The sequence below is a fragment of the Ranitomeya variabilis genome, chromosome 6 (assembly GCF_051348905.1).
Source record: "Ranitomeya variabilis isolate aRanVar5 chromosome 6, aRanVar5.hap1, whole genome shotgun sequence".
Lineage (NCBI taxonomy): Eukaryota > Metazoa > Chordata > Amphibia > Anura > Dendrobatidae > Ranitomeya > Ranitomeya variabilis.
Window position 1 is genome coordinate 561,049,321 of NC_135237.1, and position 15,769 is coordinate 561,065,089.

Sequence of the window (15,769 nt, forward strand, 5' to 3'; positions counted from 1 at the left end):
GATATTTCAGTTTTTATTTTTTAAATTTGCAAACATTTCTACATTTCTGTTTTTTTTTCAGTCAAGATGGGGTGCAGAGTGTACATTAATGAGAAAAAAATGAACTTTTTTGAATTTACCAAATGGCTGCAATGAAACAAAGAGTGAAAAGTTTAAAGGGGTCTGAATACTTTCCGTACCCACTGTACTTATATTTATTAGTGTAGTATCTCCATATTTATTATTCTCAATATATCGGCTTCCACTTATCTCCGTAGTACGATGCTACATTATTTTGTGGTACATTTTCTGTATACAAAGATATGATGTCACATTATGTATTCTTTTTAGAAAAAAACCATTGCATTGCTTTCACACTTAGTGTGTGTCAGAGGAAGGTCGGCAAAAGCGAAACATCAATAACTGTACAGTGTGATTCAGGCAAAAATAACAATATCTTTATCATCATCGAATCACAGACTGACCTGCTACATAGACTGTGACCTCACTGCTCTGATTATGACATCATCTGAGCATCGGTTACTTGTGATTTCTGGTGATGGATATTTCTTTGACTCTGAGACAAATATCATTTTATCTATTTTTATTATTTTTAATGCAAACTTCACACACAGATTCATGAGACACAGATATGTAGTGTATTCAGTCACCGCGAGCAGGCGGCTGCGTATCCCAGTGCAGGCGGAGGTGTAGGAAAGATGAGAGGCTGCAGGAGACACCACAGGCCGAGGAGACATTCACTCCAGCGGGAAGCGTGGAAGAGAATCTTCATATTTGTCTATTTTCTAACGCAGGCAACAATGATGATTATAACCACCAAAACTACGAAGATCCCGGTGGAGATGAGACAACACTTCACCTTCCTGGCACGTCTCTGAAAACACAAAAGAGACAGTTACACATACTGCGAGACCAGCTTTACATATTCCTTGTGAAGAGTTGTACATACAGTACAGACCAAAAGCTTGGACACACCTTCTCATTTAAAGATTTTTCTGTATTTTCATGACTATGAAAATTGTACATTCACACTGAAGGCATCAAAACTATGAATTAACACATGTGGAATTATATACTTAACAAAAAGTGTGAAACAACTGAAATTATGTCTTATATTCTAGGTTCTTCAAAGTAGCCACCTTTTGCTTTGATGACTGCTTTGCACACTCTTGGCATTCTCTTGATGAGCTTCAAGAGGTAGTCACCGGGAATGATCTTCCAACAATCTTGAAGGAGTTCCCAGAGATGCTTAGCTCTTGTTGACCCTTTTGCCTTCACTCTGCGGTCCAGCTCACCCCAAACCATCTCGATTGGGTTCAGGTCTGGTGACTGTGGAGGCCAGGTCATCTGGCGTAGCACCCCATCACTCTCCTTCTTGGTCAAATAGCCCTTACATGGCCTGGAGGTGTGTTTGGGGTCATTGTCCTGTTGAAAAATAAATGATGGTCCAACTAAACGCAAACCGGATGGAATAGCATGCCGCTGCAAGATGCTGTGGTAGCCATGCTGGATCAGTATGCCTTCAATTTTGAATAATTCCCCAACAGTGTCACCAGCAAAGCACCCCCACACCATCACACCTCCTCCTCCATGCTTCACGGTGGGAACCAGGCATGTAGAGTCCATCCGTTCACCTTTTCTGTGTCGCACAAAGACACGGTGGTTGGAACCAAAGATCTCAAATTTGGACTCATCAGACCAAAGCACAGATTTCCACTGGTCTAATGTCCATTCATTGTGTTCTTTAGCCGAAACAAGTCTCTTCTGCTTGTTGCCTGTCCTTAGCAGTGGTTTCCTAGCAGCTATTTTACCATGAAGCCCTGCTGCACAAAGTCTCCTCTTAACAGTTGTTGTAGAGATGTGTCTGCTGCTAGAACTCTGTGTGGCATTGACCTGGTCTCTAATCTGAGCTGCTGTTAACCTGCGATTTCTGAGGCTGGTGACTCGGATAAACTTATCCTCAGAAGCAGAGGTGACTCTTGGTCTTCCTTTCCTGGGGCGGTCCTCATGTGAGCCAGTTTCTTTGTAGCACTTGATGGTTTTTGCCACTGCACTTGGGGACACTTTCAAAGTTTTCCCAATTTTTTGGACTGACTGACCTTCATTTCTTACAGTAATGATGGCCACTCGGTTTTCTTTACTTAGCTGCTTTTTTCTTGCCATAATACAAATTCTAACAGTCTATTCAGTAGGACTATCAGCTGTGTATTCACCAGACTTCTGCACAACACAAATGATGGTCCCAACCCCATTTATAAGGCAAGAAATCCCACTTATTAAACCTGACAGCGCACACCTGTGAAGTGAAAACTATTCCCGGTGACTACCTCTTGAAGCTCATCAAGAGAATGCCAAGAGTGTGCAAAAGCAGTCATCAAAGCAAAAGGTGGCTACTTTGAAGAACCTAGAATATAAGACATAATTTCAGTTGTTTCACACTTTTTGTTAAGTATATAATTCCACATGTGTTAATTCATAGTTTTGATGCCATCAGTGTGAATGTACAATTTTCATAGTCATGAAAATACAGAAAAATCTTTAAATGAGAAGATGTGTCCAAACTTTTGGTCTGTACTGTAGGTGTCCCTGAATCCATGCTGAGGTGCAACTTCAGTCTTGTGGGCCTCAATGTAAATGCTCCGAAAAGACCCCATCTATGTAAAGGCTTTAGTGGAAGTTGTCTGAAAAGAACCATCAGGGGCCAAGTGTGGCTGAAATCCACCATAGATATACCCATAATGCGGCGGCCAAGGCTGAATAGTTCTCTGATGACCCTCCCCTTTCCACACCCTCATGCAAGGACCGCCTCCCTCTAGTTACACCCCTGAGGAACTTGATCTGGTTTATCTTGTCCTGTTCAGTTGTTACAATTTCTGCCTTAAAGGGGAGTTGCCATCTCAGGGTTGACTGCTAAGAATCCCACAATCCTGAAGGGGCTTTGGTGTGCTGTGGGCCCTGACAAAAGAGCGAGCTGCAGTATGGCCACATTTCATGTGAATGAGGCTGTGCTGATACACAGCGTAACAGTGGGAGTGATGCTATACTGGAAAATACAGCGAATGGGACGAATACCCCTAAATGGTAAGATCGTGAGGGTCCCGACTGTCTTCCAATTATAAAGGCTTCTTAGCAAAATGGGAACCCTTTATTCATTTTGAAGTGTTTTCCATTTCTTTTTCCAAATATTTGTTTCTACCATTGTGACTTCACCAAGACAAGCTGAACTTTTTAGTTACGGAGCTCGAAACTCTCTAAACAGTCATAGATTTACATGTTAGCATTCTCATTGCTTACATCCACCACTAGGGGGAGCTCACTGAACAGTGGTGTATACAGATTCCACTGTACTCTTCAGGATGTCTTCAGTAAGCTCTGAGGCTCCCTCTAGTGGTGGCTGCACTCAGCCAGAACTTTATCATGTTACTCCAGCTGTAGGAAGGAAAGTAGAAGATATTTACATGTCTCAGAAAATTAGAGCATTGCACCCTATAAAGAAATATTATAAACTAAATCCATTTCCGGATTAGGTCTTAAAGGGATCCCAGCGGCTCATTACATATTCTGCAACATCAGCTATAGCCCAAGTCCATGGTTGAAGCGTAAAAAGGCCGCGAGTGCTGATTTCACTGCTCGGAGGGAATGATTTCTGTGCACATTACTGCCATATAGCGGATGAGAATGTAAATCAGTAATGTGCGATGTTTATGACGGGAGACAATAAACCTTATGTCACCTCCAAATTGGTTCTGCCTCCGCAGCAGTAGCTACAGTGCAGGGGACATGCGTCTCCATAAATCCCCGTTATAGGCGCTGAGTGGGACTATGATGGGGTCACCACCTGTTCCCGGCTCAGTTATTTCGGAAACTGCGGCCGTTTGTTGTTGTTGCTTGCGTTAATTATGATCTGGCACACAAGGGGTGAACCTGTGAGTCATCGTAGACCCCTGTATTCAGGACGCCGACGGGCATTTTATACACTCAGTAGCTGCCAAGATGTTAAAGGGGTTTTCCAGGTTTTATAGAGAGCAGGGAATGGGTTAAATAAAATAAAAACACAAAAAAAACCATCTATACTTTATGCTGACTTCCTTCTGTGAAGGCTGCACTCAATCACTGACCTCACTTAGCAATGATTGGCTGCAGTGGTCGCGATCACATGATCACTGCAGGAAGCAAGCAGACCGTGATGGCAGCTGAGGGTCGAAGAGGTGAGTTCAGTCTCTTGGCAAAAATCTGTATAAATCCCTGAGAGCCCCTTTAATATGGCCATACGCTTCCGATCGATTTTGGACGACAGATATCAATCCCAACCCTCTCGTGCAAATGTACGCTCACATCAGGTGTGTAGTGAATGAGGAAAGTAAGTCACTGCCACAAGACAGCTCTGGGGGCAGCTTATCTCCCTTGGGCACGTTGAAATCCAACTGACCGATCCTCCTCTTCCATCAAGGAACAGTCAGGAGGTCCCCATACATTAGATGGTCTTACCTGCCCCACGGATTCTTTTCCTACAGTGCTTTCATATAACTACTACTCCTAACATGCCCTGGGGTCACTGATTCATTGGGTAGATCACTTGTGTTTAAAGGGGTTTCCCGTTGGCACTACCATAAGGGATGGTGGTGGCAAGTGGCAAACCCGTTAAACTCTAAGGTTTCGAGCATGAAGTCACTTCATTGGTTGGCTCTGAATCACTAGTTAATCCCTTTAATTGAATCAACATCTAAACCACTGAACGGCTAATTTATGGCCACCCGCGTCTTCCCCTGGGGTTCCTTTATATAAGGCAGGGTTGTCCACAAGTGGGAACTAGACTTTTCTCTTTACTTTGCTCGTAACCCTCTAAGATGTCTACATTTTTCCCAATTTTGAGGCATCAATTTTTATTTTTTGATATTTCCCCAAAAAGTTTATGCCAAAGGTCTTGTTGACTAAGTCTCCCCCATGTTAGTCAGCAATGGAGTGGGGAACCAGTACAGCGATTTCTCTCCGAGATAAGGAGGATGGAGACTTGGTCCTCTTGGCATGGTGGCCCTCTCTACTCTACGTCACCGGTTCACCTAGTATTGCGGTATTTAGGGCAGCCAATCTATGATAATCCGGGAGGAACGTGTCTCATTCTGCTGGATAAATGTACATGTCTAAGTTCTCTCTTCCTCGTCATCTTTTTAAAGACCCCGAGAATTGCTCCATCAGCTGAAAAAAAATAAATTACCATTTAGACGTGAAGCGCTGCCATATGAAAGGCTTTTATCAGTCCGGGGGAGGACGGTGACTTTCTGGATTAAGCATCGAATCCCTCATGAAAGTAGGGCTGGAGAATAAGTTATTTATCCTGTAACTCTTTCTAATCAGCGACTTTGTTATCGCGGCTCCTCAGGCGTCTTTAAGTGATAAGCGGTTAGCATCTCCTTATCCCTCCGGTCTTGAACTCATTGATACGTGGACATTCGGGAAGGCGCTGCGCGGAAGGGGCTCGCGGCTGAGTGACGTCGGCTTTGTGAATGACAAGTTGGAATGGAAGGACTTGTGGATGTAGGGGACTCCTGCAACTCACAAAGATCCCCTGACCCAATTTTCCCACCAACTCTTATGTATGGCAAGGAAACTGGAGGCTCCGAGAAGATTTAAGGTGGACGCCATGGTCCATGGAGAGAGATGAATCATCTACAGTGTTTCAGGTTGTTTATGTTCTTTTGTTTCTTTCTCTCCATCAGCCAAGAATCATATTTTTTTCATTTTTCCGAATGGTTTCTACCATATTGAAAAATAAAATTTGAATTGAAATAATGAAAAAATACAATTCTGACATTGTCTTTGGGTTTTATGTTTATGGCGTTCATTATGCAGTGAAAATGACCTGACGACATGATTGTCCCGGGGAGTAAATGATGGCGATACCAATCTTGTGTATTTTTTTATTATATTTTAGTGGTTAACACAAATTTGAACTTTATGAAAAACAATGTGGTTTGTGTTACCGCAACTTTTGAATTTTTTCGCTGATGGATTTGCGTCCCGAGCTGATGGGTCTCTGGCGGTACTATTTTGTGGTGTATGTGATGATTTTGATTTCATTTTGGGGGGAAGCTACGGTGACCGAAAAGCAACAATTTTCTCAGTTACATCTTTTTTTTCAGCTTCTAAGGTTTAAATCATTTTAGATTTTTTAATTGTAGACTGTACATTTATATTAGGGAATATTTATTCTTTTTTATTATTGTTTTTTTAATCTTTGAATTGGAAAAAGGGAAATATTTAAACTTTTATCCTTTTTTTAATATTTCTTAAAATATTTATTTTTTGTTATATTTTTATTCTTAGTCTCCTTAGGGGACTGGAACCTGTGATCTTTTGCTCGTTTGTACTAAACCGCAAATCAATGGCATTACAGTAAATAGTTAAATTGACGTTCTCCAGCAGACTGGGACTTAAACAAGGACCGACATGACAGCAATGCTCAGTGCCTGACGATACCAATAACTTGCAGGATAATGGGGTTTTCTCCTTCATGATGATTCACGGAGGTGATGGGGACATCTCCCTTTTTATTATCCAGAGACTGATTGGAGTGATTCGATTTTATTGCTACATGAACAGTTGTGATGAAGAAGATCCGAAAAGCAGAACTCACGAATGAGACCTGCCTTAGGGTTGACCACCCTGGACAATCCTTTTAAATTAAGTCATAATGTAGGTGTGGTCATGTTCTTAGAACAGGTCAGGTTGCTCAAGCATCCAGAAGCGAAACTGTATAATGGAGCATCTCACCTACTATGGGTCACTTCTAACACTAGGGACCCCTCAGGACACCAGGGTTTGGGGGGGAAATTGCTACCTCTTTAACCACCCAAAGTTACATTCCTACTAAAATGAATGGATCTCCTGTCAGGGTTAGAAGACTTCTCTTTTTTTGTAGGGGCTTTATGCTCTTCAGGACTTCGATAGGTGTTTACTTACTCTTCAGCACCAGAGGAGAAGCAAGGCCATCCTGACTAATGGACCAGAGAAGACAAAGAAGTAGGTAGAGGGAGCAAACACAATCAAACAGTAGAAAGCTCCAAGTGGTCATGGCCGTCGCAACGGATGGACAATAGAAAATAAAAATAAGACGACCTAGTGATCTTGGTAAAAAGTGCAGATTTTTTAACTTGACCTTAAAATCAATTTTTTGACCTTGAAGCTGATAAAGTCAACTTTCTACGCAGTTGGGCTAAGCTGCATTCTGGGAGAGCGCCATTATTCTCCATAAAGTTGGCAGTTCTGTCCCTGAGCGAGTACTGTATGTTACCGCAGGTAGCGATCATCAGGAATATCGCCGCCATCAGCTCACCTCCGTGTATAATGAAACCGTTACACCCGCCGTCCCCTCGCGTCTGACAATGCAAAGCTGACATTAATTGGGCTACAATCAAGACAGTAATTTGGGATAATTGGATTTCCGCAGTCAGAAGCTATAAAGCTGTTACGTTATGACATCGTTACGGTACAACAATAAAAAGCCAAATGTCGGAGATACGTGGAATTTACGGCACTGGGGGAGGAGGGGACGACGGGTCCGGTCCCTGGGGAGTTTAGAAGGATGACATAATGCAGGAAAGAGAAAAAAGTTCACCGGATTGCCAACATGTCCAAATTTAGTCCTTCACCGCCCGGAACAAAGCCACTGCAGGGCGGTAATCAGAGGAAAGGACGCGCGGTTGTCCAGTCTAATCCAAGAAAATAAAATCAATTGTTTATTTGAAACAATTGAAATCCGTATTAAACAGGGGAATGAAAAATGCTCATCAACGCGTTTCACATACTGTGTGGGCTCCTAAGCATGAGGAGACCTCAGTTTCTCGTCTTTTGACCATGCCGTCAATATCTGCTCTTACCGTCGTCATGAGAGCCTTGACTTATCTGCTCTTGATCTGAGGATTAATGCTTAGCCTGGCTCTCCAGCTTCCAGGTGGGAGTTGCAGCTTCTCAAGAGAGGGCGAGATCATCTATCACGTTTGTCTCCTTGTCTATCTCCCTTGGTTTGACCCCCTAGATTAGTCCCATGACTGTCCTCTGGTTTTTCTCCTTGACCATTCATTCTTCCATTCTTGGCCTAACCTCAGGTATTGCCCAACTATACTCTTTCCCCTGCCTCCTGAATTCACTCAGAAAACTGCTAAAATCCATCCTGCTCACTGTAAGATCAGATAACAGCTGTTTATTCCAGACTATGGAATTGGGAGGATTAGTAGAGAGAAAAAAAGAGGCATAAGGAGGCAGACATGCGGAGATTTTGCTGCAATTTTCTTGTGATTATTTTATCTCACCCCAGAGCAGGATTCACAGCTACATTTCTCACTACTGGTGTATACTGCACTCCAAGCTGTAGTTTTCTAGTAAGTTTGTTACCTCTCCTGAAAGCTGCATTTACAACTGTACTGCTCAGTACTTCTGTTTAATGTTCTGCATTGTAGTGGAGTGCTTTATATCAACCCCCCACAGAGCTGGATGCACAGTTACACTACTCAGTGTTGCTGCATCATATCCTACATGCTGCTACTACAGAGCATACAGTAAATAGAGATAGTAGAGCAGGAATCCTTGGTGTCTATGTGTTTTGGAGACATCATAGCAGCTGTTCTCCACCCACTAGCTCAGACACAACTGAAAATCAGAGATGGAATCTGCAGAGGTGAGAACTGGTGAAACATGCAGGATACAAGTCATATAATGGCCAGATAGAGTGTTATATGATGATGTAGAAATAGTGTTATTCTTCATGTACACACAATAACTTAATTGAAAAGTCTTCAGGTTCCGTTTAACTCTTGTTGTTAACGTTGTGGCTGCATTCCACAAAATTCAGTGTATTCCTTTGAATTGCAGATGTATTTCCATAGTTAAATCAGTCAAAAACTCTACATAAAGCCTTAGCCCTTGTCTAAAAGTCTAAACCCCCCGGGAAGGGTCAACGCTGAAGGCTTGGGAATCCTGTAGCAAATGTAGAGCAGGCAGGCACATCAATGCCGAGCTATGGGATTGTATGGAGATCTCCCCCCCGGGGTAAGAGCTGGCGCATACGAGCCCTCGTCTATGTGCGGCCACCGTCTGGCTGTGTTCAGGTTTACTGCCTTTCATTCATGGCCTGAAGCAAAGACTGGAGAGCTCCGAGCACAAAGAGAATAATTCCCTGACAGAAGAGGAATCGTTAAACCTGTGTGCAGCCGCCAGAGCTTCCTCCGCCGCCATTTCTCTATAATGTCTAAATTAATAGACGGGAATCGCTGTCTGAAATCATTGGCACCGCGCTCTGGTTCTGGATTTTGACAGTTCTATATCGATGGAGGGTTTGTAGCTCCAGCAGGAGTGGAGCACGGGCTTCAGTGGCTTCCTAGAGAGAAGGCAGACTCCTCGGGCGCGGGTCTAAAAGGGCAGAGTGTAAAGAGAAAGATTCAATTTCGTCATGTCTGGAGCTGCATTTACAATTCTGCTTTTTGCTTCCGAGTTTTCTCCAGAGGCCGCTGTCATGTGACCAAATACGAACCAATAAAAAAAAACTCCCTTGGGATTTGTGTCACGTGACTTTCCCACTGGCTTCCAGGACTTGAAATGCGAGGTCACGGCAGACTGCACTCACGTAGCGCCAGGCTTTACGCAGCCTCCTGACATCTTTATTTTCCATGAAGAAATAAGTTTCTTATTTGATTTTTTTGTTTGTTTCGCCGTCCGATCGACGTCTCAGAAGAGAAAACGAGGCAATCCATCATCCACTTACCCGAGGAAAGAAAAAACGGAAAGAACACAGAGAAGTAATTGCGCCAATTTAAGCGTTCCAGTTGACGACCATTTGCATAATAAGGTGTTTGCCGCGATCAGATTGGTAATTTTCAGCCGGGCGGGCGGAGAGGACGGCGGTTCGGAGCAGGTTGCTCGCGGTTCTCTGCTGTGTAATGGATTCTGTCAGTCTGGATGGCGGCGGCCGTTCTGCGTCCTGAATATAAAGCTGCAGTCACTTCTTATTACGAGAGGAGACGCATTTCCATCCGAAGCTTTCAGACACTTCCGAGTTTCACTCACCTCGTCAACGCCAATTGATCTGTCCGTCAGATTCCTTGTACGAGGTGGAAGACGTTTAATCTCTGAGCGGTTGTATTTTTTTTAAAGGTGACGGTGATGTCAGGTCGCCTGATACAGGAGGACACCGGAAACGGGGGAGAAACAGTGCGGGATCTCAGGGAACGGTAATGGCTGATAACAGGGAGTAATAGATTGTAGTCACTGATCTTGGGCACGATTTATTTCTTGGATTTCACAAGGTTCCAGGTAAAAGTTTTGTAAATATGTATAAATCTTATACAACCTGTGAGCCATCACCAGTGCAGCACCGTGTTCCCTATGATCCCCCCATGCCTCCAGCAGATGGTCCTGCGCGTTCATGGACGTCACATCTTTACTAAACTGGAACACTAAGTAATTGATACATTTCAATTGTAATACCACATCTGGCCACCGGGAGTGCTGCAGAGAAAGAATCAATCCTATCAGCACCGCTCTGATTATCGATCTCGGGGCAGGAATCCATGGTAGACCTCCATTTCTCCAGGTGGGGAGATGGGTAACAGGCATGCCCAGAACTCACCCCATCCAAGAATATGGAGACAGACAAGTTCTTCTGATAGATGGGGTCACAGAGGGGGAATTCCTACCTACCAGATATTGCTATTATTTATATATAATGGTATGTAGATACATCTATATTGTATATAGGGTTGGAAAATGCTCTTAAAGCAAAATATCAAAGAGATAAGTACATCCTGGTCACGTGTAACTCTGCAAGATTCTATTTCTTTGTCTCAATCTTGGTTACTTTCAACTCATCATGTAATAACTAATAATCAAACTAAGGCATTTGCTAAACTTAACTTGCAGTACCGTGTCTGACCACATGGTGTGCTGATAAAAAGCCTGGGGGTGCCATAAATATCTTAAAGCTCCACCTAGTGGTGGAAACATGTAGTGCAGTAATTTACATGATTTCACCCTATGAATTACAAACAGTTCAATGAGAATTTTTTTTTTAATTATTCCCCAAAATATCTGCAATTATAAATCAGAATGTTTCCCTTTGTTCTATGCATCAGCGTATCTAACAACTAATATGGCGGCTGTGACGCAGGGTTGTCCCCAAGCCTTACTGGACGCCTATATGGGAAAACACTGCAAAGTTAATGAAACCTATAATCATATTCAATTATAATTTTCCAAAAGCAAATTATAAATGTGATCTAATTAACCTAATGCCTGGCGGATCATCAATGGATCTGTCAAATGTTCGATCGTCTGCCCGCTCATTACAATGTTTCCATTTCGAGTAGCGATGAGAAAATGGTCAACAAGCTGCTGTTGATGGATCTGAGTCTGAACGGCTTCTATGGAACATTTTACTGTCTGTGATTTAACAGATTGTCCACTATGAGTTAAACTTAATGGGCCAATGGCGGTAAGAAAAAAAAGAACAATAGACTCACCACCTGGACTGCCCCTCCGCACAGGTAATGTGATCACAGTAACCAATCCTTTGTGATGGAATGTGAAGGCTGCAGACAATCAGCAGCTGCACCAGTCACTAAACCTCCTACACTGGTGGGAGACACAATATGGAGTGTGAAAAAGTGGTACTTTACCAGGAGTGGCGTATACATTTTTTTCTTACACTGCCATGAGCCCATTAAGTTTAACTCAAATAGTAATAGAGAACCCCAAATCTACAGAATGGGAGGAATAGAACTAAGAAACAGCACGTGTGAAAAAGACTTTGGTATACTAATAGATCACAGACTGCACAGGAGTCAACAGTGTGATGCAGCAGCAAAAAAGGCAAACACAGTTCTAGGATGTATTAAGAGTCTAGCTCACAAAGTCATTATTGCCCTCTACTCCTCCTTGGTCAGACCTCATCTGGAATACTGTGTCCAGTTCTGGGCACCAAAGTTTTAAAAAGGCATAAAAACTGGAGCAAGTTCAGAGAAGAGCTACCAGGATGGTGAGTGGACTGCAAAGTATGTCCTACGAGGAACGGTTAGAGGATTTGGGAATGTTTAGCTTGCAAAATAAAAACTAAGAGGAGACTTAATAGCCATCTACAAATATCTGAAGGGCTGTCACAGTGTAGAGGGATCATCATTATCCTCATTTCCACATGGAAACATGAGAAGTAATGGAATGAAACCAAAAGGGAGAAGATACAGATTAGATGTTAGAAAAAACTTTTTGACAGTGAGGGTGATCAATGAGTGGAACAGGCGGCCACGAGAGGTGGTGAGTGATCCGTCAATGGAAGTCTTCAAACAGAGGCTGGACAGACATCTGTCTGGGATGGGTTTAGTGAATCCTGCATTGAGCGGGGGGTTGGACACGATGATCATCCAATCTTAAAGCGTCTCTGGAAACTGGAAAATGACAATAAACTTGCAGATGTAGATTACAGGGCTGATACCAGAGTGGAGGGCGGCCTCGCTTTTGGCCATGGCTTTGTCTATGTAGGTCTGCAGCCTCTGGGTAACGGGACGATAAATCCTGCGCCGGACACAGTGTTTCACTCTTTGTGCCTAATTACGAATTTCATCATATATTGAAATGTCTCCCAATGATTTGTAAATGGCAAGTGATCCATCTCGATGAAAGGTTGATGTGTCCGGGGCCAATATCTTCACCCCTCGCGGTGCCAATAAAAACATTCCTCCTGATTTATTTGCTGCTCTTACCCACAGTTTACGGCCATCGGCATTGGGACAAACATGTCTGCTCTGAACCGTAGGATGAAGGAGAGATTGCCAGGAGCACTTAATCTTCCTGTCTCCTGCGAGGCGCTCACACGTGTCTCACAAGCCGGGCTGAGTCGGTTTTGTCTTCTTCAATCAATGAAATTTGCCCATGAACCAAATTCTAGTCTTGACATTGTGCCAAGTTGTTGGGAGCAGTTCTCCGGGAAGCACCTAACGTAGGACCCCACCTAAGAGGTCAAGACGGCTATGTAATGCGACAGACCATGGGTCCGTGCGACTCAAGATTGTCCTCAACAACCACAAGACGTCAGAATTCTTGTCAATGTTGGGATTTGCCAATAATTTTTTGCCTCCATAGCAAAAAATGCGATTGGTGGACAGTGGTGGAAACTCCTCAAATTAACAACATTGTCACAAAGTCACCATGGAGTCCCGGCCTTAAACAATCTGTGCACCTTTTCCTTTTCCAAAAGAAGCAGCCACAGCATCTTTGCCTTGTTTTTCTTCCTTAAACAGCGTCACTTAAAGTGGGCACACGTGGATTCTGCTGAAGTGGACTACATAGTGGTGAACATTGCTGGATTCTGCTGGAGCAGATTACAGAGTACAGGACTCTCCTATAGACCATGTCAATGGATTCTTCTCAAGTGGCCTAAAAATGGAAAATATTTCTATAATTCGTGTGAATAGGTCCTGCTGGAGTGGACTGCAGAGTACAAAATATTTTCAAAGACTATGCTAGAGGATTCTGCTGAAGCGGACTACAGGACCTAGTGCAGTATGCCCCTATAGTCCATACCAATGGTTTATCCTGGAGCGGACTACCAAGGGCAGAACATTCCTATAATCCATGTCATTGGATTCTGCTGGAGCGGACTACACAATGGAGAACATTCTTAAGGCCAAGCCTGTGGATCCTGCTGGAGTGGACTACAGTACCTAGTGCAGAATACTCTTATAGTACATAGCAGTAGTTTCTATTGGTGCGGACTGCATAGTGCAGAACAGTCCTGTAGTTCGCTCCACGTCGTTGGATTCTGCTGGAGCAGACTATATAGCATAGAAAATTCCTACAGACCATGGCAACGGATCCTGCTGGCATGGATGACATGCAGAACATTTCTACTAGTCAAGACTATGAATCCTGCTGAAGTGGACAGTACTGTATAGAGTCAACATAGAACATTCCTATCGACCATTTTAGCGGTTTATGTTGAAGCGGACTACATCAGAACATTCTTACAGATTACGCCAGTGGATTCTGCTGGAGTGAACTATTGATCATTCCTATAGACCACACCGGTATGTCCTGCTGGAACGGACTACAGTTCATAGTGCAGAATCCTTCTATAGTCCATATCTTTGGTTTCTGCTGGATTGGACTACAGAATGCAGAACATTTCTGTAGACAACACAGTGTTCCTACTGGAACGGACTACACAGAGCAGAACATTCCTATAGACCACATACTGGATCCTACTGGAACGGACTACACACAGCAGAACATTCCTATAGATCACACAGTGCATTCTAGTGGAACGGACTACACAGTGCAGAACATTCTGATAGACCACAGAGTGGATCCTACTTGAACAGACTGTACAGAGCAGAACATTACTATAGGACACAAAGTGGTTCCTACTGGAATGGACTACATAGTGCAAAACATTCCTATAGACCACACAGTGGATCCTACTGGAATGGACTACATAGTGCAAAACATTCCTATAGACCACACAGTGGATCCTACTGGAATGGACTATACAGAGGAGAACATTCCTATAGACCACATAGTGGATCCTACTGGGAAGGAATACACAGAGGAGAACATTCCTATAGACTAAATAGTGGATCCTACTGGAACGGACTACACAGTGCAGAACATTCCTATAGACCACACAGTGGATCCTACTGGAACGGACTACACAGTGCAGAAGATTCCTATAGACCACACAGTGGATCCTACTGGAACGGACTACACAGTGCAGAACATTACTATAGACCACGGTAATGGATCCTGCTGGAACAAACTATATATTACTGATGCTGTTCCGCCATTAATTTATATAAGGGATTTACAGCCTTTGGCAATGATGTCTTCGTTTACGGCGAAGCATAAAAAAAGGTAAGAAACATTAATAGCAGCTGGGACAATATATTTCATAAAAATGTAAGAAATCATAGCGGCAGATGGTTGGAGCGGCTGCGCAGAGACTGACGGCACCAGATGGGGCAGTATATTACCTGGAAAGATTCAGGCACCAGGCAGAACATCAGTCAATATCAAAATGTTTATAATGTGAAAAAGTCATTGGTGAATTGTATACAAAAACCATTATAGCATGAGAGATGTGGTGGCCGGGGTCAAGAGGCTCTCCGACATCCAAAGCTGTCCACATCTGAGCTAGTGGCAACTGAAGCCCTCAACATCTGGCTCCGGCCATAGTAAGTGTTGGCTATAAGAATCCAAATGGCCGGCATGCTTGACGGGGACGATGTGTTGGATTATCAGACACTCCAATCTCCTGTTCCTCAGGTTTCTACTGGAGATCCAGCTATTGGTGGACACTCATTGTCATCTTGGTGGACACGTGCTTTGACACTCATTGTCATCTTGGTGGACACGTGCTTTGACACTCATTGTCATCTTGGTGGACACGTGCTTTTTGACTTGGCTAGTCAGCCTACCAGAAGGAACCATTGGTTGATGAGTAACTTAAAGCCATGCTCAAAGCCATGATCAATGCAGATGTGGATGCATGTGGCCTTCACAACATCTAGACCTCTCCACCAGGACGACACAGCACATGTGGTCACTTAAAGTATCCTTAGATATGGAGTGGAGACCAATGTGGTCTTCTGTTGCTGGAGTCCATCTTCTTGTTTTTGGAAAGATGTCTTAGGTTGCGTTTCTTCCTCCTTCTAGGGTCTAAGCAATGACTATCGTTCTTGACTATGTCCATAGCTTTCATGGACGGGTCGATCAGACTCCGGCAGGTGCT

At 43.5% G+C, this 15,769-nt stretch overlaps 1 protein-coding gene across 2 annotated transcripts in view; it reads right to left on the reverse strand.

Moving 5' to 3' along the window:
- Positions 1-568: 568 nt before the first annotated feature.
- Positions 569-15,769, reverse strand: part of TSNARE1 (t-SNARE domain containing 1) — a 248,681-nt gene continuing 233,480 nt past the window's right edge. For both annotated transcript variants that reach the window (XM_077271329.1, XM_077271328.1), the window contains one exon: positions 569-874. In XM_077271329.1, the coding sequence (XP_077127444.1) occupies positions 779-874 (96 nt within the window). In that variant the 3' untranslated portion in view covers positions 569-778. The remainder of the gene's footprint in view (positions 875-15,769) is intronic.